Source organism: Sparus aurata, chromosome 11 (assembly GCF_900880675.1).
Source record: "Sparus aurata chromosome 11, fSpaAur1.1, whole genome shotgun sequence".
NCBI classification, from domain to species: Eukaryota; Metazoa; Chordata; class Actinopteri; order Spariformes; family Sparidae; genus Sparus; species Sparus aurata.
The window spans coordinates 33,887,121-33,914,943 of NC_044197.1; the positions used below are offsets into that span (position 1 = coordinate 33,887,121).

The following is a 27,823-nucleotide window of genomic DNA, read 5'->3' on the forward strand; positions in this document are numbered from 1 at the left end:
AGCAGAACGGCAAAAGGAGAGGGCGCGCCAGGTGAAACCACCTGCTATATAGAGGTGCGACCGCTCATCAATCAGTGCACAAGAGAGACACAGCGCCCCACTGTGAGGAGGAGTGAGGGTGCTCAGGCTACACAAAGAAACCCATTAATCCACTATGTGCCTTGTGCTGCCCATTCTCTGAATTTAGTGGGTGTAAACAGCATAGAGGTAAGCCGTCTAGAAGTAGGACAGTATTTTGATTTACTGCAGTTCTTGTACACATTCTGCGCTGCCTCCACTCACAGGTGGGAGCGAGTTTTTTCGGAACTCTGATATTCACATAGACTTAACATTAAAATCACTGTCAAACACTCGGTGGAGCTGCAGAGCTGACTCAACTAAAGCTCTTTGGCAAAACTACGCTAAAATAAGGGAGGCATTAGAGAGCATAGCTGAAGATGAAACTGAGAAAAGAGACACCTGAAGTGAGGCCAGCACACTCGCTGTAAAATGAAATAAACTGGAAACTGCATTCATGGCTAATTTCTGGAATACCATTCTGACCCGATTCCAACTGACAAGTTTACAGCTCCAAAAAGCGGACATAGAGCTCGTGACAGCTGTGCGCCTTCTTATATCTCTGCGTGATTTTGTATCCGCACAGAGAGGTCTTTTCACAGTCTTTGAAAAGGAAGCCTTAGCTGTGCCAGGCGTGTACCAGACGTAAAGATATGACCTCCAGCGCACCAGAAAGCGCAAACGATTTGAGGATGACAGCGCAGAAAAGGATGCAGTATTTGATGGGAAAAGCAATTTCCAAATAGAAACATTCAATGTGGCTATCGATAAGTTAGTCAGCTGTCTCAGCCACAGAATTGATGCATACAAGCACCTGTGTGATCTGTTTGGTGTTCTTTTCATGCCGGAAAACACATCTGACCGTGAGCTGATTGACAGAGCGAACATACCTCAAGCTGTGGTATGATCCACCAGACCCAGCTCTCATTTATCATCAGGCCCCCAATCCAGAGCGTTTTTTTTACCCACCGCCTTCTCGTGTGGATGCCATACCACCTATGGAAGGTCAGGCTGACCTGCCCTGTGTGTGGTAAACAGCTCACAAGCTATGGAGCCCACAAGAGAGCCCGTCTCGTTCTGGATGTTGACAGGTACTACCTGATGATAACTGAGACTCTCTGGTGCAGTTCAGTTGGTTGCAAAACAACCTACCTTTCCACCAGCAAGACAATCTTGGACCAGCTGGATTTGGCTCTCAGGCTGGAGTTCAGACTGATCCTGACTCGAAAGTGAGTATACTGAGATAATTTCGCATAGATGACAGATGTTTGTCATTGAACACAGAACAGATGAGCTGGTTTTAATATCCGTCTCTTTCCCTTTGTTTAATACAGATATGCTTGTGATGTGCGGGTGATTCGCTTCCTGAGGGAGAGGGCCCTCGGTAATAGTCCCACCCGCTTGGTCAGACAGCTGACGGAAAACCACAGCGAGGAGTGGCTTAAGCGTTCCTGCCGTTACCTTGGGGCATGCTCATACTTTGCAGCCCAACCTAGCCTGCTTCCTGTCAAGTTCCAGGATCCACCTGAGCCAATAGACATCCCTTCACACAGGTGGATGCTGGCGGTTTACGGAAGGGACATTCTGACCAGGCTGGACCACATCAAAGCCAGCATAACATGCATTTTTGGCAGTGTCCTTAAGATGGACTCTACGAAGAAGGTAAATATGTTTTTACTGTTAACACCGTAAATTACCACATTACAAACAAAAGAAGTCTAAACGGCATTAGCAGTACATTCAATTTAGAAATAAAACATAGTACTATTTCACTAGCACTCACATATAAATTCGACAATTTATTTAATCATTCACTGTTTTGTCTGTTTCATTACAGATCACCAAGAAGCTGTCAGGCATTGCCAAGGGGACCGCCTTGTGGCTGACATCCGTGAGCAACGAGAGGGGTCAGATCCTTATCAGTGTCCTGACTGCTCAGGAGGGCAGTGCTGTGGACACCATGGCAACTGACCTCATCCGTAGATACAGTGATGCGGGTGTGGCTCCTCCTCAGCTACTCTATGTAGACTGTGACTGTTGTCGGGAGGGCAGTGAACCGACAAAACTGCAAAAGAGATTTGGTGGGTGGCCAGACCTGATTGTCAAGCTTGACATCTACCACTTCATGCGGCGACTGGCAGCTGGATGTACAAAGGATGCCCATCCTCTGTACCCCATGTTCATGGCCAAACTGTCAGTCTGCATTTTTGAGTGGGATAGAGGAGATGTGGCCTTGCTGCGTCAAGCCAAGTGGGAGCAGCTGAGACAGGAACGTGTCCCTGGCATCACAGAAAGTCTAGTGGACGAGCACATCACCAAGGCGGAACTGGTCCTGCACTGCAGAAGGCAGACAAGAGGAGAGAGGCAGACTATCATCATGATAGAGCAACTCCTCAGCGAGCTGATCGGGGTCAAGGGCAGAGACTTTCTTGGTGTCCCTCTTTTGGACCAGGAGAGGATGCAGCACATCTGGCAAATCCAGCAGAGGCATGTTAAGTGCATACAGGATGAACCAGGTGTGCTGCTCTATGTGCAAACTGGCATCACCACCAAGGCAGGCATTGTCCTGCCAAACTACAGGTGTGCGAGGGGTTCCACATCTCTGGAGTCGTTTCACCTACATGTGAACAGGTTCATTCCAGGTCAGTATGAATCATTATTCATCAGCAAGATCAAATATTTACAGTTTAAAATTTTACTTTATTGATTTCATTACCAGTATCTTGGATACAACAGTGTCACAATTATTGTTTTCAAATGACCAGACACAACAAATTAACATGCAGTTGTGCTCACATTTGTACTACCTTAAGGAACGAGTGCCAACAGCTTGAATTTCCAGCTGTACCTCCTGGAAGGACTCAACAGATGGAACCAGGACCGTGAAGCTGCATCCCTGGCAGTCAAGCCTCCCTCCCTGCTCAGCTACTCGGGAGACCTTGTTCATTGCGTGAACACACACAGTGTCAACTTGCTTGGAAGGAAGCTGGTCCCTTCTTTTCAGCCACCCTCTGTTTACACTGGTTAGTTGCAGCTTTCCATTACCATGAAGCAATTTTTTATATCATTAAATAGAATAATCTTTTTTAATGAATTTTCTGGAAGCCAATTTTTTCTTTCTGTTATTGTCTTGTCTGTCCCAGGGGAGCTAATAGGTATAGATTACCTATTCCGTCAGACAGGAAAGGCCTTACAGGATGTACATCCTGACTTAGAGGAAACTGATCAGATGCTGGAGGACGTCAGCACTGAGGAAGGGCTGGAAGATGAGGGCTTTGACGACACTGACTTTGATCCAACAGTTGAAGTTCTGGACCTGTCCTCTGACCCCTTATCTGTCACCACCAGCTCAGCCCAAGTTCCTCCCACCTCTCTGAAGGCCTCTGCCGGTCCTGCAGCACCTGCTGCAACTGCTGGTCCTTTCCTGTCGCCACCCAGCACCGTCATGGCACCTCAACAGCAGCTGGTAAGTGTTTTTTTTATGTGACATATCATCTGTTTTACCTGTGGTGTAGTGTGAATTGTTATTTCAACTGTATTAATTGTTTCAGGCTTTCAATGTGCTGACCCAAAAGTCATCAGCCACCAGCTCAGCCTCTGTCCCTCCTCTCCCCACCACCCTCACAACCACTGTGTCTGCTGCTACAGCAACTACTGTGTCACAAACCCCAGCAGCACCAGGGCAACAGCTAGTAAGTCTTTTTGCAATTTTTTATTTTTTTTTTAAGTGTCAGTGGTCTTATTGTTTTGCTTGTCATCGTATTATTTTGATGTTTATTTTATTACATTTAACAGATATTGTATCAGCACAAAACCACATCCTCTGGCCCATCGGCTGCCACCAGCACGACTGCTGCCCCTCCCTACATCACCGTCCTTCCAAATACTCTGTCAACTCAAACCGCTGGTCCCTCTGGGGCACCTGCCATGATCCGAGCAGCACCTGAGCAACAGCTGGTAGGTTATTTCGTGACTAGTTAGACAGTGACAGATGTGTTACTTTTCTGCCTGTGATATTGATTTTGATGTACTTTATTTTCCAGCAGGCTGTTGATGAGCAGGGTATCCCAGGGATGGAGCGAGTGGATAGCATGGCAGAGTATTTGGTGGGGCTTAGGACTGTAACTGGCCAAACACTGAGCAATCAGCAGGCCAGCACAATTATAGCCCTTTGGCAGAACCTCCTGCCATATGACCAGCAGAGGGTGGTGTATGCTGCACGGCACCAGGTGCGTCTGACCACAGGACGCTTCAGGGTTTCAAAAAAGAGAGCTGAATTTACTCCAGGTGTGGAGAGCATGACGCGTTGCTTTTTGGCGTCTTCGGGGTCCCCCGCCCAGTGGCCAGGCTGCAGTCGTCTTGTAGAGTCCATCTGTGTCAAGCTGTGTAACATTCACAAGAGCCCCAAAAAACAGGGCAGTTACGCTCTGACAAGATGGACTCTGATTGTCACTGACTACGGGAAGATCAGGCAGCTGGTCCTGGGTAATGCCACTGTCATGCAAAGCACTGCTCTGCAATTGTTTGACATAAATCAAACAACGCTGGTGCAGTGGCACAACAGGAGACTGAAGAGGCAGGACAGCAGTATTCTTCTTCAAGGGGTAAACTTGCCTGCCGCTATTCCGGTTGCTCCTGCTCCTCTCCCACCTGTACAGATGCGCCCCACAGCTGCACCCCCACACCCTGGACCCCATCTTCAGTACCACTTGCCCCAAAGTACAGCAGGACAGGCAGTGGTCAGGAGGAAGTCTGCAACTCAGAGGCAGTTGTTCCCTCAGCCGGCACCTACACCTAGCACCACAGCACAAACACCTGGAGTCCAACAGATCGCTCCTTCTGGCCCACTGCCTTCCCCACCACCTGTCCGCAGGACTTACACCCGGACAGTGGCTCAAAATAAATGCAGTCGGTGCCAGCAGCCCCGCAACACAGACACTGGTCACCGACAGTATTATGGGCACATATACTGTCCCCAAAAAAACACCATGCCAGTGGAGCAATGGATGGAGGAGATGCGGAGAAAAAGGGCAGAAAAAAAATAGATTTGGGACATTCTTTGTCTCATTGTACATAATGTAAATAGTTTTATAACAAAATAAATGTTGTGTTATATTTTAGTCTTGTTCTAATAGTTTATTAGTATGTGTTATAGTTTTAGGTGCATGTTTGTGTATATGAGAGAGAGAATTAAGGTGTGAAATTTGTAATAAAATTGCTATATTTCTACAGAATTATCTTTCCCGTATTTCTGTGGTGATTTTCACAGATGTTTCTTACATTGCTATATAAAGTTTATTATTATTTCATTGGTAATAACATTTGAGCACTAAACAACACAGTCAACCGCTATTTAGCTGGTTGACATTCACAAGAAGCCTCTATCCAATTTGTATCACCTATTAAATGATATTTGATAGATTTATAACACTTGGCAATTTTGGGTAACAACATGTTCCAGTCGGGAACCGAACCGGCGACCTAGGGTGCACAAGTTCCTGCCATACTCCAGTTAAGTGTCATTTTTGGTCATATTTCTCAAAATAATGGAGAGAAAACAGTGTACAATAACTTGTGGTGGGCAGCAGAGACACTAATAACTATCAGTTTATGTCACACCTCAATTTTTCCTTTTTTCCTTCTTTTTCTTCTTCCCCCTTCTCCCCCTTCTTTCCTCCTTCTTCCCCCCCCTATACAGTCCATTGTTCCCCAGCTTTAGCTCAGTGGGTAGAGCTGGTTGACTGGTGATCAGAAGATCACTGGTTCGAATCCTGGCTCCCCAGGGCGGGACTGAGCTACATGTCGAAGTATCCTTGAGCAAGATACTGAACCCCAAAGCTGCTCCTGATGTGCAGTTGGCACCTTGTGTGAAGGCAGCCACTGCCATCAGTAAGGGTCCTGCGATGAACTGGCGACTCACCCAGGGTGAACCCTGGCCTACGCCCATAGAGTGAAACTGGATTTGGCCCCAGTAAGCCCCGCAACCCCTTAGGGGGGAAAAAGCGGCAACATCCCGCGACCCTCACGGATAAGCGGAAAAGAAAATGGAACGGAACTGCAAGGACTGGCTATTTGAGCTTGCTGTCTCTCCCATAAGATGTATATTGTCCTGTACATGGCAGGTGCCAAACACAACAGACCTGAAATGTAATTTTGTGTTGTTGTGTGTTGCCCGGTGTTGTTATGTGCGTAATGGGAAGAGCGCAGACCACAAACGTAATAAATCAAAAATGTATAAAATTTGAAGCATTTCATGTAATAATGTGTAACTAGACAATTCCCCGCCGGGAAATCACGAGAGTGGGCTGTGCGCTTTGCCCCGTGACCAAAAATCTATGAAAGCTGAAGCAAAAGTTGAATCACATGTTGAGAATTTGGACTTGTATCTACATTTTAAAGTCTGAATGGTGTGTCTCGGTCAACGTATGCCAGAGATGTCGACCTTTGAAATCTTTTTTTCGAACTTTTCACCTCGTCTCATTCATGTCTATGAAGAAGAGTAGAAGCACATGAAACGTGTGACCGAGACGCATGTTTTAATGTATAATTTGTCTGGATGCACTCAAAGGTGAGGTAGAAATGAAGTGCCAGAAGTTGTATTATGGAAAAATAGAGAGAGGCTACAGAGACAGACAGAGAGAGAGAGAGAGAGACTCAAAGAGACTCAACTCAACTCAACTCAAAGAGAAGGCAAAAAGGGCTTTCTATGCCATCAAGCGTTCAGTTTCAAATCCAAATCCCAATTAGGACATGGCTCAAAATATTTAAATCAGTTATAGAACCGATTGTATTGTATGGCAGTGAGGTATGGGGCTCATTAGTATAACATGATTGGGCAAAATGGGACAAAAATCCAATTGAAATCCTGCATACAGAGTTCTGCAAAAGTATCCTCCAGGTACAAAGAAAAACCCCAAACTCTGCATGCAGGGCCGAATTAGGCCAATATCCTTTACTTCTAAATATTCAAAAAAGATCGATTAAATTCTGGAGCCATATTAAAACGAGCGACCCTGCCTCTTACCATTATAAAGCCCTTGCCTACCAGGAGTTGAACATAGAAAGGAGTCCCCTCAGCCAACTGGTCCTGAGGCTGGCTCACCTTTCACCTTCTGACATCACAAACCCCGGTCAGCCTCGGAGCAGTTACACTATCACTCAGAAGATTAGACCTAACCAAATTATAACCAAAGAAAAAGAAAAATACACAACTTATTGGAATGATATTACACGCTCACAACACAAACTGGAAACATATTTGACCCTAAACAGACAGTATACTGTGGCAGAGTAGCTAACCACAGTAACTGATCGAACCTGAGAAAGACATTGACAATGTACAGACTAAGTGACCACAGTCTGGCAGTAGAGAAGGGCAGACACCATCAGACCTGGCTGCCCAGAGAGGACAGGCTGTGCTGTCACTGTGATGAGGGAGTTGTAGAAACAGAACTACACTTTCTAACACAGTGTCACAAATACAGAAACATCAGAGAGGAATTCTTTCCACAATTTGAAAAACAATGCCCCGAATTCAGAGGTTTAACAGAAAGGGAGAAGCTACCCCTCATTCTGGGGGAAAAGAAAGAATGCGCAGTGTTGGCTGCTAAATATGTCACTTCCTGCCACAACAAACGAGACAACCAGTAGGACATATATAATCAGATAGACATTTATACCGCCGGCGCCACCATCTCCTTTTATTCTATTTTATTTTTTAATTTAATTCTATTTATTTATTTTTATTTTCATTTATTTATTTGTATTTATTATCATTTTACTTATCTATTTTATCACTAGTTGTACTATCCCAACTTTTAACATCTCTTCATTTTATTTCAATCTATGTTATATATATATATATATATATATATATATATATATATATATATATATATATATATATATATATATTACATGTACATATATTGTTCAATATTTCTTGTTTTGTTGAATAGTATTATTGTTATTATTGTTGTGATTGTGCTTTGGCAACACATGTTAAATGTCATGCCAATAAAGCCTTTTGAATTGAATTGAATTTTAGAGCTTGAAGAAAAGTGTAGAAAAGTGCTTTTAAACACAAATTGTCTGTGTGTGTGTGTGTGTGTGTGTGTGTGTTTGTGTGTGTGTGTCTCTGTCTGTGAGTGTGTCTGTCTGTGGTTGTGTGTCTGTGTGTGTGTGTGCGTCTGTCTGTGTGTCTGTGGTTGCGTGTCTATGTGTCTGTGGTTCTGTGTCTGTGTGTCTGTCTGTGTGTGTGTGTTTCGAAAATCCTCTTCACTCTCTCTGTCAGCCCAGCTGATCTCGGTTGCTAGGTGACTGTTGGCAAGGGCCCTTAACAACGGTGCCTGGCCCAGCTGATTTGAGGGTCATTTCTGCCTCACATCTAGGACGTCAAACTAGTGCTATTTGGTCAAAATCATACATGATATCGGCATTTTTTTTCACGATCGAGCCAGAAAGGCCTTAAAGAACACAGTCATCAAGTTTTGTGTTCCTAGCTTCAGAAATGTGGTAAAAGGACTGAGTTAAAAAAGGGTGCAGTTTTGAAAATCCTCCTCCCGATTGACATTGGAGTTAGTGGGCCAGGTGAGAGGTACTCTTGTCGGTTAGAGGCAGATAAATCCAAAACCGTAAATCCTACCGATAAAGTAGACACATTGGGAGGAAGAAGACAAGTGTGGCTACAACTCTGTAAAATATCACTGTTTTTGAGCCTAATTTGTGGCCAGGATCGTCACGGAAAGAGAAAATTTCTGAGCGAAAGGACTTTCCTCCGGGCTCTCCTGCTGCTGGTGCTCCTTGTCCTTGAACATGATGCGGGCATTGATCCCAGCCAGGTCGAGGGTGTTATAGAAGACCGCTACTGGCCGTCTTCCGTACCATCTTTGACAGAGTACGCATTCGCATCTGGTCCGGGACGTCCACGCCATACATGGTGTTGTTATAGCACATCACAGACTCTGGTTTTGCCTTCACCCCACTAAAGGTGCCCACACCTGTACGCACGGTGCTCAGGATGCAGCTCAGCTCGCTGTTTCACGGAGGGGGAACTCCCGTTTTTGTTTGCCCATGGTTTCAACCAGGCGATATAATACAGCTATATAATAATTGACTTACAAGTAAATTCACAAAGAAGCACAGCTGGAGACCACTAACAAAGTTAGAGACAAGAGAGACAATGAAAGCAGCAAACCGCACGAAAAATGTAACAATGAAACCGCGCGAAATGATCTGCGGTCAATATGACCGCTTATGGCCGAAATATGTCAAACATATCATATTTTCTTTTCCTTTTATGTAATTTGTATAAAAACTATTCTCAATTAAAATACAGACACTTTTAGAAAAAGGGTTAGAAGTCTTTATTGTTTGCATTTTGTTATTTACATCACAGACTGATAACTTAATTGTGATAATATTCAAAGTTATTGTTATTATTATTATTACTATTATTGTTTCACATAAACAAACACACAGCAAGTATAGCGGTACAGTGCTCTTTTCTTCGTGCTTTAGCAATATTGTTGTTGTGGCAACAACACAACGAGGGTCAGCAGCTGGATTTTGCACGCATGGTCAGTATTATTAGTGGGTGTTTGTGGTTTATTACGTTTGCTAACATTATTACATTGGCTGGCGTTACAGCACCTTTGCGTGCATGCGCACTGTTTGCATGTGTTGGCAGGGGGCCTTGGCGAGTTTGTGTCCAGGGCCCGTGGTCATGATAATCCGTCTATGGGTAGGGCCCTTGTCTTCGCACACAGTGTATTTGGATATGATACTTGGGTGATGTTAAACGTAAGTAAATCATGAAAATCTGCTCTTTTTGATCGGTCTCGATGCGGTCTCGACTCCTTAAAGACTCGGTCTCGACTTGGTCTTGCCACCTCAAAGACTCGGTCTTGACTCGGTCTCAGCTGCATTTAAAAACCTATGGTCTCGGTCTCGACTCGGTCTTGAGTCTTGACCCTTTAAAGACTCGGTCTCGACATGCGGTCTCGTTCCCATCACTACACACATCTGCCACTTATCACCTGTGTCTTACTTTAATGCCTTTTCCTGTGATAATGGCCCATCTACAGTAGTGTTACCATACTTCTATCTCCTATTAGAGATCACATTGTATCATCACTTATTCCTAATATGAACTCTGTCATATGAAACCTGAAATGTAAGACATTGATTGCATGAGATAAAGTTGTCTGTATGAGTTTGTAAATGGCAGCCCGTGCCCTTATGTAGTCTCTATATACTATTTTTCATCAAAGTGTGATAGCCAAACTGATTAAGTTCAGTATATATACGTCTGTCATATGTTCCCAGACAGCAAAAAGGTCCGTATAGCATTCGGCCACTTCCGCCCTACCTCCGTTTACCAGTCAGATGCGCTGAACGCACCTGCAACGTATCTGGCAGATTGACTGATCCCCTGATTGGTCTGCAGCAGATTTGAGGCCAATCTGCAAGACAGACGCGCGCTTTCGCTACATCGCGGCACCGTGGCAGGTTCCAGCCAGTTTTTGTCAGAGTTTTTTGGTAAGTGCATATTGAAACGTTACAGTTTTATGATACTATTCATTTGAAACAATGAATTAGGATTCTGTTAAACGTGAGCTGAGTGTGATTTTGTGTGAGACAATTGTGGCATCGCTAGCTTTGTTGGTCTAAATCTCCATTATCACGAAAACAGTACTGTTGGCGATAGTTTATTTGATAGTGTGCAAACACGGCTATTAGCATATTAGCACTAGCATGCCTCGCTAACATGAGGTTAGCATAACGTTAACCCCATGTCAGCGAGGAATCAGCAGAAACTATCCAGTACAGCATAAACTACATGTAATGGCCACTGACATCCAGATATATTTATTGTATTGGAACAAATATTGTCCAAGGTAACGTTAGCTTCTCGTTAGCATAGCGTCAGCATAACGTTAGCTTTTTGTTAGCGTAGCGGCAGGATAACGTTAGCATAGCATCAGAGTATGGGCTCCCGCAGTTCAGAGTGCTGTTTTCACAATATTAAAAAACCCGCCAAATGTGGACAAAAGCAGCCCAAATTTTATTCACCCGCCCAATGTATTTTCTTCCCGCCTGGCGTCAACAAAAGTAGCCCAATTGGGCGGAAAACCGCCCAATCTGGCAACACTGTCTGCCAATAAACCGGGACTACCAAAAATGCTAACGGACGGGGCCAGGAGACCGTTAGCATTTTTGGCACTCCCGGTTCCCTCGTCTAAAAGTCAATGTTTTTGAATGGGATTTTGGTAAAATACCTCAAATAAGGTCTGGTTAACAAAAGCTTATATGGGTTTCACGTTTTGTTCTACGCTCTTCAACAAGTAAAAACAGTCCGATTTCGCCATTTATACAATGTTTTTCAAATACAACTGCCAAAATCATTTAAAAGATTAATGGCGGTGACGACGGTCATGTGACCGTTAGTAGTCTGTTGAAGCCCAACGTTAGCTTTTTCTGGCGATCGCATTTAAGCTTCAAATACGGTATAAAAGGTGTTCATATGTGAAGATTATCTCGCTGAACAAAATGTGTAAGTGTTAGCCACAGAGCTTATTTCTGACATAATCCAAAACTATGACTTTGCATCCTACTGATGGGTGCCGGGACGCACGCACAATGTGGAATCAGAAAACTTGACTTGTGATGCTCAGAAAAGGGTCTGCTTATTAATAGTATCAAAGCATGCAGACAACTAGGCATTTGTGATGAATTGCTTACTTTAGATTGCAAAATATAGAAACAACCTTTTTTTAATCACAATTGACTGACAACATTGCCATGTATTGTAGAAAACATTGTATAATCTGAATGCTTTCTCTCCCAATAGGAGTGATCCTGTGACAAGCAACTGTTGCTGTGACAAAGACGTGAGTGAAAGATGGAAACAAGGGTGGTCTCTAGGTCCACTCTCAGAAGGCGTGCACGCAGAGACCTTGACACCTTGACATAATCCAACCCTTAGTAACGACCTAGCAACAGAAAGGATTTTCTAGTCCCAGATGAGTGAAGCTGACGTTAGTGTTTTATCGCGGCCTCAGAATTTCCCAAACTAAATCAATACTGCAAAGATAAACAGAAAATCCTTATTTTTATCGCCCAAGTTGTTGGGGTTTTTTTTTCTTTTATATTTTTATAAATATTATATATTATATTATAAATTATATTTTTTTATCTCTGCTGTCACTAACGGTGGCGTACATTTGTTTCTCCATCACCCGGATTATTTTGCGGGACACTCTCTCGTGGCGTGCCCGTTTGCTGATAACTCATCCCTGCATGTTTATCTCAGGCTCCTCGCTAGCCTTCTTCCTCCCTCCAGCCTGGACCTGTTGCTGTCCTCCTCGGACCGCTACGTTTTTATTTTATCACCAATCTCTCACTCTTCTTGGGGTCGACAGAGAAACATCTAGCGGCTGCTTCTCCCGACTCTTCCTCTGCATATTTTACGGCAGAAAGTTTGAATTTCAAGCTGTACATATTTTTTTTTGCCCCAGCTCTGACAGTTACTATGTTGCCATGGAGATGGATACACTATTGCCACAGACTTGGCGGAGTAATATTTTGAGTAATGAGTCAGTCACGGTCAAAATGTCTTGTTGACCAGATTGCTTGGTCAGAACTACTTGTATAATTCCAATTTGCAATGTTTATTTCACCTCTTCTAAAGCACTTTGTGTTTTAAAGTAGTTTTTATAATTATTTTTTGTCTTTTTTCAGATTGCTTCTTTGGCCTGCATTGGGGGAAAGGACACAAAGTGGCTTACCTGGAACATTCTTTCACACATCTATTCTAAACATTTGACCCTCAAAATTTGTTGGAAGGGAACAACAGGCAAGCTTTCATTTAAGCAGATGGAAGCAACAACAACAATGATCCGCCGTAAGTATGAAAGTCACCTAAATAACCTCAATTTATAATAGAATATCCTGTTCATTTAAAGGTACAATGTGTGATTTTCTCAGTTGTTTATTATCAAAAATCGATATTTTCATTCATAAATGTGTCCTCAATCATGTATACTGACCTCCACTATTGAACTGACATGTCGTAAGTAGGTATGCAAATTACCGATAAATTCATTAACTGTTGATAGACTTTAACAACAAACACAAGCAGTAACTTGTTCTGACCAACACAATATTTGATACATACAGATGAAATGGTCTTTCCTGCCACTGTATTTAACTACTTAAATCACAGTAGCATAAACTGATTTGTAAATAGCCTGATGTAAACAACAATAAAACTCAGTAAAAAATCACACAGGCAACTCCATGTTGTCTCTGTGTGATGTTCAGGGTCAGGACAGTCTGAGGACAGACAGCTTAGAGGTTGAAGTTTAATGAAATGCACCATGAGACAGTGACAGGTCTGTACATCTTGACCACATGTCAGCTGCTGTAGTAGAGGAAACTCCGCTGATCTCAGATCCACAGCGACGAGCGCTTTATTTTTAAAATTTAGCTCTGGTAGCGACCTGGCATGTTTATTCAACTTGTTCATGCCTCTAGGGTTCTAGGTGGAAAGTGGCCGCCATAGGAAGTTAATGTGCAAGACTATAATGTTCATTCAGCAGGTGGAAGACATCCGCCAAATGCAACTTTCTTGTGCTTATGTGCCCCTCCCCCCATGTGAACCACACCTTACAGACAGAACAATTTGGTAGCACTTTATAATACTTGGCCAGTATTTGCTGGGTACCTACCTTGCAAGAAGCAGTACCAGTAAGTACTGTTGCTTTGTATGTTTGTATACAGGTGCTGTACGCAAAAACCATGTGTCAAAGCAAGCCACAGACGTTGACATCGACAAACACATCATGAAGTGGTTCCATTTGGGCTCGGACATCAACCGCAGGGGAAATCGCCAGAGTCGAGCACAGGTAACACACTGGAAGCAGCTGATGTTTAAATGAGTATTTTCTACTAGGGCTGCAACCATTTTTTTTCTTTTAAAACCTCGGTTCAAAGGACTTCGGTTCTGAAACTCACTCTTTCTTCCCGAACTTCGGTTCATTCCCACCCCTACTGCACACATACAGATGCTGAACTGAATGGGCAGGGAGAGAAAGAGAGAGGAGGGACAGAGAAGTGACAAGCTGAAGTTGGACCCACAGCTGTGAGAGACCGTGACTAGGTGATCAGTCATGCAGCGCAGTCCGTGATGGAAGATCAGACCGACAAACATACACATAGACGTGCATCACTTGCAAGGATGGCACTCTGGCCGCTACGCTCTCCAGCCAGCTCACTTGTAGCTCACCTGCGTCTCAACTGCAGCTGTCAGAGGAGCCTCTGCTAGTTCTCTCTCTTAGCCTGGTGTTTTGCTGCACTTTGTATAAAAAGAGTTCAGCTACATGTGAAGATCTAACTGCTATCTGAACACTGGTCAGCGGAGCCAGAGCTCAGTGGACGTGGCTGGTGTGTAGCCTTGCTATGTGTATTTATACGGCAAGAAAAACAAATCGTCCTCTCAATCGCTGTCTGTGTACGTTTGTTGGTCTGATCTTTCATCACGGACTGCGCTGCATTAGCCTACTGATCTCTCGCAGCTACAGCGGTGGGTCCTACTTCAGCTTGTCACTTCCCTGTCCCTCCTCTCTCCCTCTGCCCGTTCTAACTCCAGCTGACAAAGTTCGGCATCTTGATATTCAGGGTCATAAAGGTATCCCCTTGGCTCTGTGCTAAAAGGGATCATCATCATCATCACTTGTGTCATAGTCAGACATGTTTACGTTAACTATCCGAGCAGTAAACACGGTGATACAGGTGACCGAAACGTGCACAGCTGTCGACAGGCTGCAGTGTGCAGTGATTAGAAGGGAGAGAAAAATGGCGCCTAGCTATTGTGAGGTCTGACTTTTTGTGGACAACAGTTTTGTGATGCAAATGTAGCCTATTACTCTTTGAACTTATTTACTTTTTGTTATAGCCTACCTCAGACTGGTGTAATAGGTTTTTTATTTTATTTAGCCTAGACAATGTAGACTGGTCCTAAGACAAATGTTTATTTTGTATAAGTGTTTTTTATTTTTTTGTATTGTGGACTGGTCTAAAGAGAAGTGTTATACTGGTTTAGGTAATATAACTTAAGTAATGTTCATGTTCTTGATATTGCAATGCAACAATCATTAAATAAATCCAGATATTTTCTTTCTGGAAGTTTTTCCAAAAGGTTTTTCAGTAGGACCATGTTTTAAAAAACAGAGGTTTGAACCAAACCGTTAGTCAAAAACTAAAGTTTAAACCGAATCGTGGGTTTAGTGAACATTACACCCCTGTGTGATTCATCATCCGATTAGTCAACTAATCGTTCCAATACTCAGTGACTAATCAAAATAGTCGTTAGTTGCAGTCCTGTTTTCTACCATGATGTCTGCTTATGTACAGTCTGTTGGTGCACATCACGAGGGACCTGTAGTCCTCAAGTTGGCCACTTTGGCACCCAAAAATATCTGAGGTTGCCACAATGTATGTTTAAAAAAAAAAAAAAAAAAAAAAAAACCCAATAGCACCTTACAGTCTTAAAGCATTACAGCCCCACACACCTAACACCTTCAGGTCCAACTATGGATTATTGTCTTATGATCAGCTTTCATACAGTACCATTTACTGCATATAGTAATCAGTAATTCACTGCCATAAAATTTTACCATTTACATCAAACACGCAGGGAAGGATTAAGGGTATAAAATTATTTCAGCACAATCCATGGAAACTGGAAAACAAGTGTTTTTGAAACAGTTGAGTTTAGAAAAGTGACAAGATTTTTCTTTTCCAGGTCCAAGGCTCCGAACAAGAGGCTGAGGATGACCTATGATGATGACCGGTGATGTCTCTCTCTCTCCCCTCACTGCTACCCCTCTCTACAACCTACACACATATGGCCAGCAAAGGCCTGGGGCCGTATTTATCAAGCATCTTAGAGTGCCATTTTACACTTAAGTCCTGAGAATTTGTGAAATTTAGTCCTACTCTCAAACTTAAGAATAAAAGCTATTTATCAACTTTCTTAAGTCTAAGAATCACTACTACTCTCCCAGATATTTAAGAGACCTCCAGAGGTGTCCTAAGTGGTTAGGAGTTGCCAGCAGGGGATGGCACTGAGGCGAGATTGATGCCCGTTGCCTCACACGAAGTGCTTGCGCCTGGCTGCACCGCGTCAAAGCACAGGGAGAGTGCGTGTCAGAGATGCCCGGGGACACAGGAGACTCTCTTAATGCATCTCGATCCAAACTGAAACATAAAGAATATGGCTGAAATATCAGAAATGCTTCTATTGTTGTTATGGTTAAAACTTGAACAAACACACATTTTAGACATTTACTGAACAGTGGCCTGGCAATTATCGAACAACAATTACGCACGTATCTCTCTCATCAAAACACACCTAGGAGCAGCGCAATATCCCTAGAGTTGTAAACAGGAATAATTTGTGAACTCACCCTTTTGAAAGCAACTCGAGCTTCATCGCAGCTGGATCCTGGCCGCCGTCCAACACGGAGATGCTGGGGTTATCTTCTCCAAGTATGCGCTGCACAACTTCTGCAACTGCGCTCAAGTCTTTGCCAGGTGGTCCTCCACCTGCATAAGAATATAAAAATGAATTAATTAGATATGAGCGAATAGGGTGGCATGCAAGCAAATGAAAAAGAAGCACTACATACCAGTGCGCATGGAGCAGGCCTTGAAAGCTGCGATTTCAGGTCTGCTTTTCGAGAGAACGTTATACCACTTTTTCTCGCAGTCAGCTGGTGACAGATGGCTGAAGGCTTGAGAAGTGTATAGTTGATTCCCTATGTCTTCCCATGCCTGTTTTTTATCGTGGCTGGTAAGCGTTGGGCTGAACTTGCCTTTAATGATGAGCTTCCTTTCCTCAACTAGCTCCACTAAGAACAGTATCTCCTCCTCTCGCCAATTGCGTTTTCTTTTTGATTCCATGTTGATTTCTGTATGTGGTTGCAGTAGGCTAGTATATATAGAGCCACCCACACCAGTTTCAAGTTAGTTGCCTAATTAATTAACGAAAGAAAAGGACACATGTATTTTTGATTAATTGCCAATATGTTTTGTATTATTTTGTAGATTATTGTCAAAATATACACTCCCATTGTCCACTTAAATATTTCTAAAATATTTCTTTATTCTTAGACAAGGGATTCCCTTCCGTGATTGGTCATTTCTATGGACACAGAAGTGACGTCACCTAAAATTCCGTTTACGGCACATAGTAATGTCGTAATTCAGCTCTGAGAGTGACACTTAAGATTCAGTCCTACACTTCGCTGAAAGTGTGAGTAAGACGCTTGATAACTAACTTTTAAGTGCAGCTTTCAGCGAAGAATTTTTTTACTCATAAGTCAGCTCTTAGCAGGGTTCTTAGGAGTAATTCTAAGAAGCTTGATAAATACGGCCCCTGGTTATCAAGGAATGCAATGCACGCCTCACCCATCTATATGCATACTTAATGCTAGTACAAATGGGGCCTTAAGAGACTGTTCCTCCTGGATGAGCTTGCCCTGTTTTCAGGTTAAAGGGTGTCTGCCTTTTTCTCATGTTTATAATCAAAATGTATTCCCTTGTACAACATTTGGATGGAAAAATTGTTCAAGTTCAAAACAAAATGCCATGTGCCTTTCTTGTGTGCTCTATTCAAGGACTGTTCACTTTCTGGTTGCAGAAAATTCAGTGAACTTTATTTAACTATTTAAGGCCAGATTACATTTGTTGGGTTCAGATTGCCTTAAAGTTGTATGTTTTACATGTTTTAAATTCTTTATCAGCAATTCTTATTCATTCTGTTTACATATTTTTGTGCACAATGCCTAGGGATGTTTGGGCTGGGCAGTATGTCAGTAGAATGCTTAAGTGGTAAGTGTGGGGACCATAAAACAGTCAGTGGCAAAAGCAAAATAATTCCCTTGAACCTTTATTTTTCTAGAATGACACACTTTTGTCACATCAAAACATGATTTTACATGTAAAGAAAGCAACGGTTTGTAGCAAAACAGTGAAATAAAAAAAAAAGATTGACATAGACATACTAAAAAAGGAAGGTTTCCTGCACACTGTCTGGCTGGCATTAAAAAGTTTAACATTTGGTCCAAAATGTTATAAAGTTGACCTTTTTAATGCAAGCCATACAGTGAGCATGAAACCTTCCTGTTTTAGTATGATAATGCATAACTAGAAAGTAATATGAACCGACAATTATGCACTCATAACACTTACCGTTGCTAAAGAGACTGTCATTTTGTAAGATGTGCCAATGTGGAGGCCATGGTCCCTTGTTAAGCTTGTTGATCAGGTTGTTAATGTAAATATGTGCAGTTTTAATAAAGAGCACTTTGTTGAAAGTAAAGCATTGGGATTGTTTTATCAGTCATAGGCAAAACTTGATTAGCCATTAAAACACATTGGTGTGATAATATTTCACACTTAAATGTGTTTTATTGGCAAATTGACTTCTTTTTAATCTTACAAGAGCTTTTGTTCAAATGTGGACCACATCTGTCCTGGATCCGGACCACGGCTGTAAACGGTTGGTCTTTTGCGGATCCAGTTCAGATCTGGTCCGGATCTGTACCAGAACTCTAAAGTACATCCGTGCCGGATCTGGGCCAAAGGGCAAAAGTTATCTGGAGCGGATCCATTTTCAGGATTAGAACCGGATGTTGGACTACATCCAGCGCAGATCTGGCTCAGATCCATTTGCTGTCTGGGTTGCCACCCCTCAAAAATTCCTGCCCCCTCTCGCCACCCCATAAATATTTATCTAGATCCGCCCCTGCATGTATTAATGCGTACGTTTTTTCTACAGTCTATAGTAAAGTAGTATATAACACGTTAACTTTGACGACCCTACATTTCCACAATTTAGTCTGTAAAAAACGCTAATTTAGCTAACGTTAGCATAAACAAAGTGTTAACGTGCAGCGTTGGCCTAAGTTACTCAGAGTCTTCACCTACATTTCGTGTGACTGGAGAGCGCAGACTCTCCCATTGTACAAATCATTCTCATTTTCAAGCCATGCAACGCTCGTTAAAACGGCAGCCTTCCGGCATTTTGTCATCTCCTGCTGTCTCCCTTCGAAGGAGAAGGGTCTAGCCGCAGCCAAGCCAGAGCCGCTACACGTAGGCGTAGTTTGTAGGGGCGTGGTTTGTATGGGGGCGTGGTTTGTAGTGGCTTCGGGGGGTCGCAGTGGCTGCAGTTGGGTATTATTGGAGAGTTGAGCAGCAGAAGCAACGAGATTCTAGAGCACTGTGCTGCATATTCCTGTTCTAATCGGCGGACGATCGAAAACAGGGCTCGAGGGATTACTTTTCACAAGTAGGATTGAACATTACTATCGGTTGTATTTCGTGAATCGAATATTACTGTACTGTATTTATGTCCACCAGCGAAATCGTAGCCAGCTAACGTTAGCTAGGCTAACTTATGTTTGTTGCCGGTGTTCACCTGGCTATGAACTGAGACTTTGTAAGTCATATTCCTTAGCACTGACTTAGACTACAACTGACACAAGAATGCTATTGTAGAAATAAGACAAATATTACTGATATTACATTGACCAGCGAATTTTACACAAGTGGCACAGACTGTATTATTCACAAGTCATTCACCCTAACAAAAGTAAGATACCTTTTCTGTCTCATACACACCCCACAAAGCAACGCTATGTAGGATACGTGGTCTGCTACTTGTGTCTACAATTTGTTGCAGGTACCGACGCCGCCGCCGCCGTCATTACTGGTACCGGTACCGTTCCGGCGGTCCCGTTGCTGGTAGCGACGGCACTGCCGCTGCCAGTAGCCGTCATCATTGCCGGTAGGCTCGTGCCGAGCAAAGCTCCAGACAGTTGTGACGGCCCTCCTGCTGTGGGTGTGTGTGTTTTCCTATGTTTGTCTGTTATTCTGCAGGTTCCTGGTAAGCGGAGTTATAATCAATACCCCTGGGAGCACCTGATCAGTCCTCCCCAGAGTATTTAAGACCTGGCTGCATTTTGGGATGCCCTGATTTTTCATCTTTTTGAGCTTTTCTGTTTAAGAGCACCATGTGTTTGTTTAGTTGGCCTCGGCCTGTTTATGTTTGGTCCAGAATTTAAGATTCAATTTTTGTATCAGGGGAGAAGTTACAAGTGGTTTCCAGTTTTAAATATCTTGGTGTCATCATAAACTCAACTCTCAGCTTCAAAAAACAAGTTAAACAAGTTGTTGCAAAAACAACATTTCACCTAAATAATTTTGTATTTATTCGCAAATATCTCATACCTGAAGCTGCTAAAATGTATTTTCATGCTATGGTTTTCTCACATATAACATACTGCTTAACCACTTGGTCTCTTACCACTGATACAACAATAAAGTCTGCACAATCTGTATACAATTGTCATTGTTTTGTATTACTCTTCTGCTTTGTATATGTCCTATTTTGCGTGATGGTGCCATATTCCCTCCTGTCTTTTGTATCATGGTAACTGTCTGCACTGACTGTCTGCACTGATAGTATTGTGGGGGCTTTTTCTTTTCTTTTCTAAATAATATTTAACATTTCTAAATAAATACAAAAATAAGTATTGTTTGGTTATTTGGTTAATAAATTGTTTCATTTTTGCAGTTTACACCTTGTGTCTCTCTTGTTTTGTTTATGGCTCAAGAGCTGGGCCAACACAGTCCTTCCAGAAAAATGATTTGGGCCATCAATCTCTCTGTCCTGATATGAATTATATTGGTACTCTGATTTATACATTTTTTCATTTCTATCTCTCTCTCTGTCCTGATATGAATTATATTGGTACTCTGATTTATATATTTTTTTATTTTCTTTGATATTATAAGATTTATATATATATATATATATATTTATATATATATATATATATATATATATATATATATATATATTATATAGAGTATATATATGTATTATATATATGTATTTATTATTATATATATATGTATGTATATATATTATATTGTATGTATAATATATATAATATGTAGTATATATATATAGTATGTATATATATGTATATATATATATATGTAAGTATATATATAATATGTATGTGTATATATATATATATATATGTATGTGTATATATATATATATATATGTATATATTATATATATATATAATATATGTATGTGTATATATATATATATATATGTATGTATATATATAATATATATGTATGTATATATATATATATATATATATATATATATATATATATATATATATATATATATATATATATATAAAATAAAATCAGAGAAAATGAAATATTATAAGATTTATATATATATATATATATTTATATATATATATATATATATATGTATATATATATGTATGTATATATATATATATGTATGTATATATATATATATATGTATGTATATATATATATATGTATGTATATATATGTATGTATATATATATGTATGTATATAATGTAGTATATATGTATATATATATTGTATGTATATATATATGTATGTGTATATATATATATATATATGTATGTATATATATATATATATATATATATATATATGTATGTGTATATATATATATATATGTATGTATATATATATATATATATATGTATGTATATATATATATATATGTATGTATATATATATATATATATATATATATATATCTATATGTATATATATATATATATATATATATATATATATATATATATATAAAATAAAATCAGAGAAAATGAAAGAATATATAAATCAGAGTACTAATATAATTCATATCAGGACAGAGAGAGAGAGAGAGAGATATCTATCTATCTAGATAGATAGATAGGTAGATAGATAGATAGATAGATAGATAGATATAGATTACTCTATGATTTCTATTTTGTTTATATTTATAGTGTTTGCAAATTACCTATGTATCACATATATCATATATCTGAATATTCTATTACTGTTAATTCCACTATGAATATTAAAATTCGCCGAACCGTGTTATCTGTATCATAGCTACATGTATGACGTTTGCAGCAAAGAAAACCCCGCGTGAAAATAAGTTTAAAATACAGAGTTACGATTGATTAAGTGCGCATTGAACTGCCAAACAGATACACGGAGTGGAGCGGGTGACCGGTCCAAGATGGCGGCCCCACGGCTCGTCAGCGCCAATAGGCAGTAGCGGTCGATGCGGCGTCTACTCCATGTACCCAAGGGGTGCTTGAGCCCCTGCCTTTTTAGCCTCATATTATAAAGTGCCCTTTTTGTGTGTTTTTTAAATGAATAAATAAATTCCTGTTGTGCATAGGGATATGAAAAACAGCGGTATAAAAACGTCACGTGTATCTACCGTAAGTATTTCGTACGTAATATGGTGTTGGGAGTGTGTTGAGCCTATAAAGCCGCTTCTCTGTGCACCTAGGTGCAATGAGTGAAGGTAAGAACAGAACTCTACAGGTTCTTTCAGACTGTCGCAACAACGTTTTAGCAACGTCTGTTCCATTTGGGTGTAAGGTGGTTCAGTTTGCATGGAAAACTATTCTTATGTGTTTTACTTTAGTTTGCTCTCCATCTGGATAAACGTTAACATCTCTCCACTGTTTCAGTAACGTTAGCAATCAGCATCCATTGTATGTTTTGCGTTTTGTGACATGAATTACCAGTCAACAACAGAGTAGTATATCATTGTTGCCATTGTGATGTGGATACAATATAAATAATATGTAGCTTTTCATTGTGTTTGTGGACACGTTTTGAATGTAGACTACAATGAAACGGAGGCAGGGACATATCCAATTACTTCACAAAGAAGAAAATATGCAGGAAGAGAGCAGATGACCAGCAGGAGTGTGAGAGTAGTCAAGCTGAATGCAGCCAGGCAGCTAACACAGGCCAACATTTCCAGGGCCAGACCGGCCCTCATGTACCTCCAGGTGAAAATGCAGGTATTATTAGGGAAATGCATTAAAATGTGGTGTTCTGCACGATTTTACAGTTTTTCAGTGAATGAAGAAATTTAAATACCTCCTTTTAATCACAGTACTAAACTGGCACTATGAACTAAAAATGGTGTATTTGTTAAATATTTGCAATTCATGCTTTATATTATAAAAAAAAATCATGTACACAAAATTAAATCATGTATGTTCAATTAAAAATAGAATTATTGAAGTGTTAACTGTGTCAATCAATACTTTCAGATGCACAAAAGGAGAGGACTGACCCTGGTGATGATGATACTGAGTCAGATGATAGCTACAGCAGCTCAAGCAGCTCCAACACCAACAGGAACCTCCCAGTTAATCCTACTTTTGCCACACTGAAAGGTCTCCAAGGAAGAGGTAGAATATTTATTTAAAATGCTATTAACCTATCACCAGCAATATGTGAATTACTCTATTGTAATACTTGCCTGCTGAAATGTAGTTTTCCCTTAATATAATCAAAAGGGTAAAGCTTGACAATCTAAATGTGACTTTGTAGTTGTTATTGCTCAATGATCCAACTCATCTTTTAAAAAGTTGCATAAAATGTTAAACATCTTTAAAAATCTTCCTCATTAAAAAATTCCAGAATCTACATGTATGCATACATTTTCCAACATTGGCTGTGGGAACAAGAACAAAAGCATATTTTTGTCTTTAAATGTCAGTGTTAATCATGAGTATTCATTTCCACAGACTCATTTTGGATTTATTTTTTATATTTCCAGACATTTCTCAAACCAGAGCTGCAGGCCCTGCACAACCTATCTTGAATACCTTCCCTCATACCAGAGCCTTCAGCACTTTCTGGTAAAAAGCCTATACCTGGGCTGAATACTCTCAGTGCCAAGACAGTGCTTTTTGTTTTGCATGCAGACATTTTTCATTGCCCTGTGTTTTGTTACTTTTTGGCAGCACCGCAGATTAATAGTTGTTATCCCCTGTGCCTCCAACCAGAAAATTCCCTGGACCCGCCACTGCCAAAAGCACCGGGCACCAAGACCGCCCTCACATCATCCAACTCCACCAAATTATAGCAAAAGAAAAAGACAATTACATCAACTATTTGACATCCACAACCAAAACCCAAAGCAAACTCCGATGCTATTTGGCCCCAAACAGACAATAATCCATGGCAGATTATCTGAGCTCTATAACTGACCCGAGACTGAGGAAAACATTGACTATGTACAGACTTAGCGACCACAGCCGGGCCTTAAAGAGTGGCAGACACAGACAGACCTGGCTGCCTAGAGAGGACCGGCTGTGTCGGCTCTGTCCACACAGACAGGTGGAGACAGAACAGCACTTCCTACTGCACTGTAGCGCATACACAGACATCGGAACCCAGATATACACTAAAATCACATGTACAACCCCAGACTTCCCAAACTATCAGACCAAGAAAAAATATAGCCGCAAACGGCAATCCGCAGGTTCTAACCCCCTTCGCCCCAAACCGGCCACCTTGACCCAGATTTCTCCAAATTGGGTTTTCAGCTACATTCTAATGGCATTTATAGTGTCCCCTATGGATTGAGCTTAACATGCTTTGGTAGGCAGATTCCAAGTACAGTCATGAACCTACCCAAGTTTTGTGATGATAGGACAAAGGGAGTGGGAGTTATGGCCAATCACTTCTAAGCCCCACCCATTGCAAAAATACATGGGTCCCTGGCGGCCATGTTTTTGACTAATCTGGCTCACTTATAGTAGAAATGAGTCATTTCATCCCTCGAAGCCGTATACCAAATTTGGTATTGATAGAGTCAATCTTTCAAAAGTTCTATTCATTTGACTGTTTTTCACATTATGCTAATTAGCAAAAAAGCTAAGTAGGCAGAGCTTCATGGTCCAATTGGCTTTTTTGTAGAGCACATGGACCTGGACTTCAAGTCAGTCAGACTTACGGTGTGAGGGGCGTGGCCTTCCCAAAAACACATTTTCAAGCCTTAGTAAAAGCGCCACCATCTGGCTGACTGCACTCATATTTTAATAAAAGTTGATGCACATCATTTCCAATCAATGGGCAAAGTTTCAAGTTTCTGGCCCATTCCAGCTCACGAGAATTTGAGCTCAAGCAGCAGACAACAAATAATAAATATAGCTGCAAACAGCATTCCGCGGGTTCTAACCTCTTTCGCCCCAAACCGGCCACCCTGACCCTCATCCCCTGCAGTCGATGACATCGGCTGCTGTGTTCCTCAAAGATCTGTGCAACACATAGCCATGATAAGCCCCAGATTTCTCCAAATTGTGTTTTCAGCTACAAGCTAATGGCATTTATAGCGCCCCCTATAGTGCTACACCTCTAATGCCATATCTCTCCAGTTTAGCTATTAAAATATCATGATTAACGGTGTCAAATGCTTTTTTCAGGTCTATGAAAATTCCTATTGAATGTTGTTTTTGGTCAATAGCGTCAGTAATGATTTCCACAGACTCAGTTAGAGCAAAGGCAGTCGAGTGGTTCCTTCTGAATCCATATTGGCTGTTATATAGCAATTTGTGTTTGTTGATGAAGTTATCTAGCCTATTGTTGAATAGCTTCTCTAGGATTTTCGACAGTTGTGGCAGTATTGAGATTGGTCTGTAATTAGTAAACTCGTGTGTGTCACCATTCTTAAACAGTGGCACAACTTTGGCAACTTTCATTTTAGTGGGAAATATCCCAGTTTGAAATGACAGATTAAAAATGTATGTTAGAGGTGAAATAATTCCGTCTAATACTTTCTTAATTAGCCTCATGTCGAAGTCATCAACATCAGTGGAAGTTTTTGTTACGCATTCGTTGACCAGATGTCTAATCTCTGTGTCCTTCACTGGTGTGAGAAACATTGAGCTGGGAGTTCTGTCTCCATCCTTATCAAAGTGGTCCCAGTGTAGGGGTGAGTCAGGAATGTCCTTGGCTAGCTCTGGCCCGATGTTTACAAAGAATTGATTGAATCTATTTGTTATGACTTCCGGATTTTCTTCCTGCATGTTGTTATACTTGAAGTAGGGAGGATAGTTAGGCTTTGTGCTTTTTTTATTAGTCACATTGTTTAGAATATCCCATAATTTTTTAGTATACTTCATATTTTCTGCTAGTAGATTGCTGTAATATTCTTTCTTGCATTCCTTTAGGATGCTGTTTAGCTTGTTTTTATACCTTTTATATCTCACTTCAGACTGGGCCGTCCTTGATTTTAGGAACTGTCTATACAGAGTGTTTTTCTTCCTGCAGGCGTTTATCAATGTTTTTGTGAGCCATGGTTTCTGCTCCTTATTCTGATTAGGGTGTTTCTTTTTCACAGGACAGTGTCTGTCATACAGTGTTTTAAATTTTTGCAAAAAGGAATCATATGCATCATTCACATCTGTTTCATTATAAACATTATTCCAGTTTTGCCTCAGTAGTTCATTTTTCAGTATATTCATTCCTTCTTCAGTTCTGACCCTTATGTATGTGTTTTTGTTAGGTGTCTGTCTCGCAGTGTATTTATAGTCATAGATAGCAAAGATTGGTAAGTGGTCACTTATATCAATTATCAGGAGTCCACTTACTATGTCATTAACGTTAGTAAAAATATTATCAATTAGAGTAGCGCTGTGTGTCGTGATCCTGCTTGGGCGTGTGATGAGAGGTTGTAAGCCCATTGTATACATCAAATTAATGAACTCGTCAATTACCGTGTATTGTTTCGGATTGAGCAAGTCAATATTTATATCATCACAGATAAAAACTCTCTTTTGACTTGTTTCGGAGAATATTTCTCCCACACATTCATTAAAGTCCTCTATTTTTGAGTCTGGTGCTCTGTAGACACAGCTTACAACTATATTTTTACCTTTAGTTACACAGATTTCAATTGTCACACATTCCAATAAGTGATCCACAGCTTTAGACATGTTTTGTACTGTCTCATACTTGATATTATTGTCAATGAATAGTGCCACTCCTCCTCCGCCTTTGTTTCTCCTGTTAACACATACAAGTTTATATCCATCCAGGAAAAAATCTGTGCCTTTGTCTTCATTAATCCATGTTTCCGACACTGCAATGATGGTGAAAGGGGTTTTGAAGTGATTTAGGTATTCCTTGATGTGGCCGAAGTTGGTATATAGACTCCTGCTGTTAAAGTGAATTAGAGACAGTTTCCCGTCCATCTCAGCGCTGTCTCTGTATTGAACTTCAGTATAATACTTGCAATTCCCAGTCATGTTGAAACAGAAGTGATTATCCGGGTCAATTCCTTCATTCGGGTCAGATAAGGTATGATTCACATGTTGATTTGTAATGAACTCCACACTTCCTAGCTCAGCAATCCTTTCAGATATTCCCATCATACTTTCAGTCCGTGTAAGAACCGTTGAACTTTGCTGTGCTGTAGTTATGGAGTGTTCGTGAGCCATACCTTAGTTATTGTATTTCTCCAACTCATCCTTGCTCCTGATCTGGATTATTTTGACTTCTTCAGCTGATGCTCCATTTGTTTTGATGTAGATTCTGCAGTTAGCCGTCCAGGTGTGTTGTATCTTACCATCCTTTTTCAGTTGGCGAGCTGTTCTGGGGATGTCTGCATTCTTTCTGGTGAGATTCTCATTGATGTAGACATTCGAGCCTTTGAGCTTCTTGCCCTGCTTCAGCAGTGCAGTCTTGTTTTTTCTGTTGATGAATTTCAGGATGACAGCTCGAGTTGCTGACTCTTTCCTTCGAGGTAAGAGGAACATACTTCCACGTTGCCAAAATTCACCTCGATGTCCTTGCCATTCAGGAACT

General features: G+C 40.9%; 2 protein-coding genes and 3 long non-coding RNA genes across 9 annotated transcripts; 4 read left to right on the plus strand and 1 right to left on the minus strand.

Moving 5' to 3' along the window:
- Positions 1-2: 2 nt before the first annotated feature.
- On the plus strand, positions 3-16,092 carry LOC115591929 (uncharacterized). 4 transcript variants are annotated; one of them, XR_003986042.1, is made up of 5 exons: positions 3-54; positions 11,909-11,948; positions 12,799-12,961; positions 13,840-13,964; positions 15,863-16,092. It is a non-coding gene; the product is annotated as an uncharacterized LOC115591929 (long non-coding RNA). The 4 variants fall into 4 exon arrangements; XR_003986041.1 differs by lacking the exon at positions 3-54 and adding an exon at positions 9,510-10,596; XR_003986040.1 differs by lacking the exon at positions 3-54 and having other exon boundaries at positions 9,510-11,948.
- On the plus strand, positions 137-5,291 carry LOC115591925 (uncharacterized). 2 transcript variants are annotated; one of them, XM_030434338.1, is made up of 8 exons: positions 137-1,286; positions 1,392-1,719; positions 1,895-2,699; positions 2,871-3,080; positions 3,201-3,523; positions 3,609-3,749; positions 3,853-4,014; positions 4,101-5,291. In XM_030434338.1, the coding sequence occupies exons 1-8, from the start codon at positions 961-963 to the stop codon at positions 5,100-5,102; spliced, it is 3,297 nt and encodes a 1,098-aa protein (XP_030290198.1). In that variant the 5' UTR covers positions 137-960; the 3' UTR covers positions 5,103-5,291. The 2 variants fall into 2 exon arrangements, with proteins under 2 accessions (XP_030290198.1, XP_030290199.1); XM_030434339.1 differs by having other exon boundaries at positions 4,104-5,291.
- Positions 16,091-17,051, minus strand: LOC115591926 (uncharacterized). Its single transcript, XM_030434340.1, has 3 exons — positions 16,749-17,051; positions 16,527-16,665; positions 16,091-16,317 (listed from the first exon to the last, which is right to left on the minus strand). The coding sequence occupies exons 1-3, from the start codon at positions 17,020-17,022 to the stop codon at positions 16,113-16,115; spliced, it is 618 nt and encodes a 205-aa protein (XP_030290200.1). The 5' UTR covers positions 17,023-17,051; the 3' UTR covers positions 16,091-16,112.
- A 1,905-nt stretch (positions 17,052-18,956) lies between these two features.
- Positions 18,957-20,103, plus strand: LOC115591930 (uncharacterized). The gene is made up of 2 exons (XR_003986044.1): positions 18,957-19,411; positions 19,805-20,103. It is a non-coding gene; the product is annotated as an uncharacterized LOC115591930 (long non-coding RNA).
- A 2,140-nt stretch (positions 20,104-22,243) lies between these two features.
- Positions 22,244-23,860, plus strand: LOC115592018 (uncharacterized). Its single transcript, XR_003986051.1, has 3 exons — positions 22,244-22,428; positions 23,278-23,418; positions 23,790-23,860. It is a non-coding gene; the product is annotated as an uncharacterized LOC115592018 (long non-coding RNA).
- The last annotated feature ends 3,963 nt before the right edge of the window (positions 23,861-27,823 follow it).

What these genes read in the sequence shown, in the direction of transcription:
- LOC115591925 (XM_030434338.1), top strand. Translation starts at nt 961, where the DNA reads ATGATCCACCAGACCCAGCTCTCATTTATCATCAGGCCCCCAATCCAG. An exon ending in TGGCACCTCAACAGCAGCTG is followed by an intron (nt 3,524 to 3,608) that starts GTAAGTGTTTTT and finishes TAATTGTTTCAG; the next exon opens with GCTTTCAATGTGCTGACCCA. An exon ending in CAGCACCTGAGCAACAGCTG is followed by an intron (nt 4,015 to 4,100) that starts GTAGGTTATTTC and finishes TTTATTTTCCAG; the next exon opens with CAGGCTGTTGATGAGCAGGG.
- LOC115591926 (XM_030434340.1), bottom strand. Translation starts at nt 17,022, where the DNA reads ATGGAATCAAAAAGAAAACGCAATTGGCGAGAGGAGGAGATACTGTTC. An exon ending in GGCCTGCTCCATGCGCACTG is followed by an intron (nt 16,666 to 16,748) that starts GTATGTAGTGCT and finishes ATTCTTATGCAG; the next exon opens with GTGGAGGACCACCTGGCAAA. An exon ending in CTCGAGTTGCTTTCAAAAGG is followed by an intron (nt 16,318 to 16,526) that starts GTGAGTTCACAA and finishes TTTATGTTTCAG; the next exon opens with TTTGGATCGAGATGCATTAA.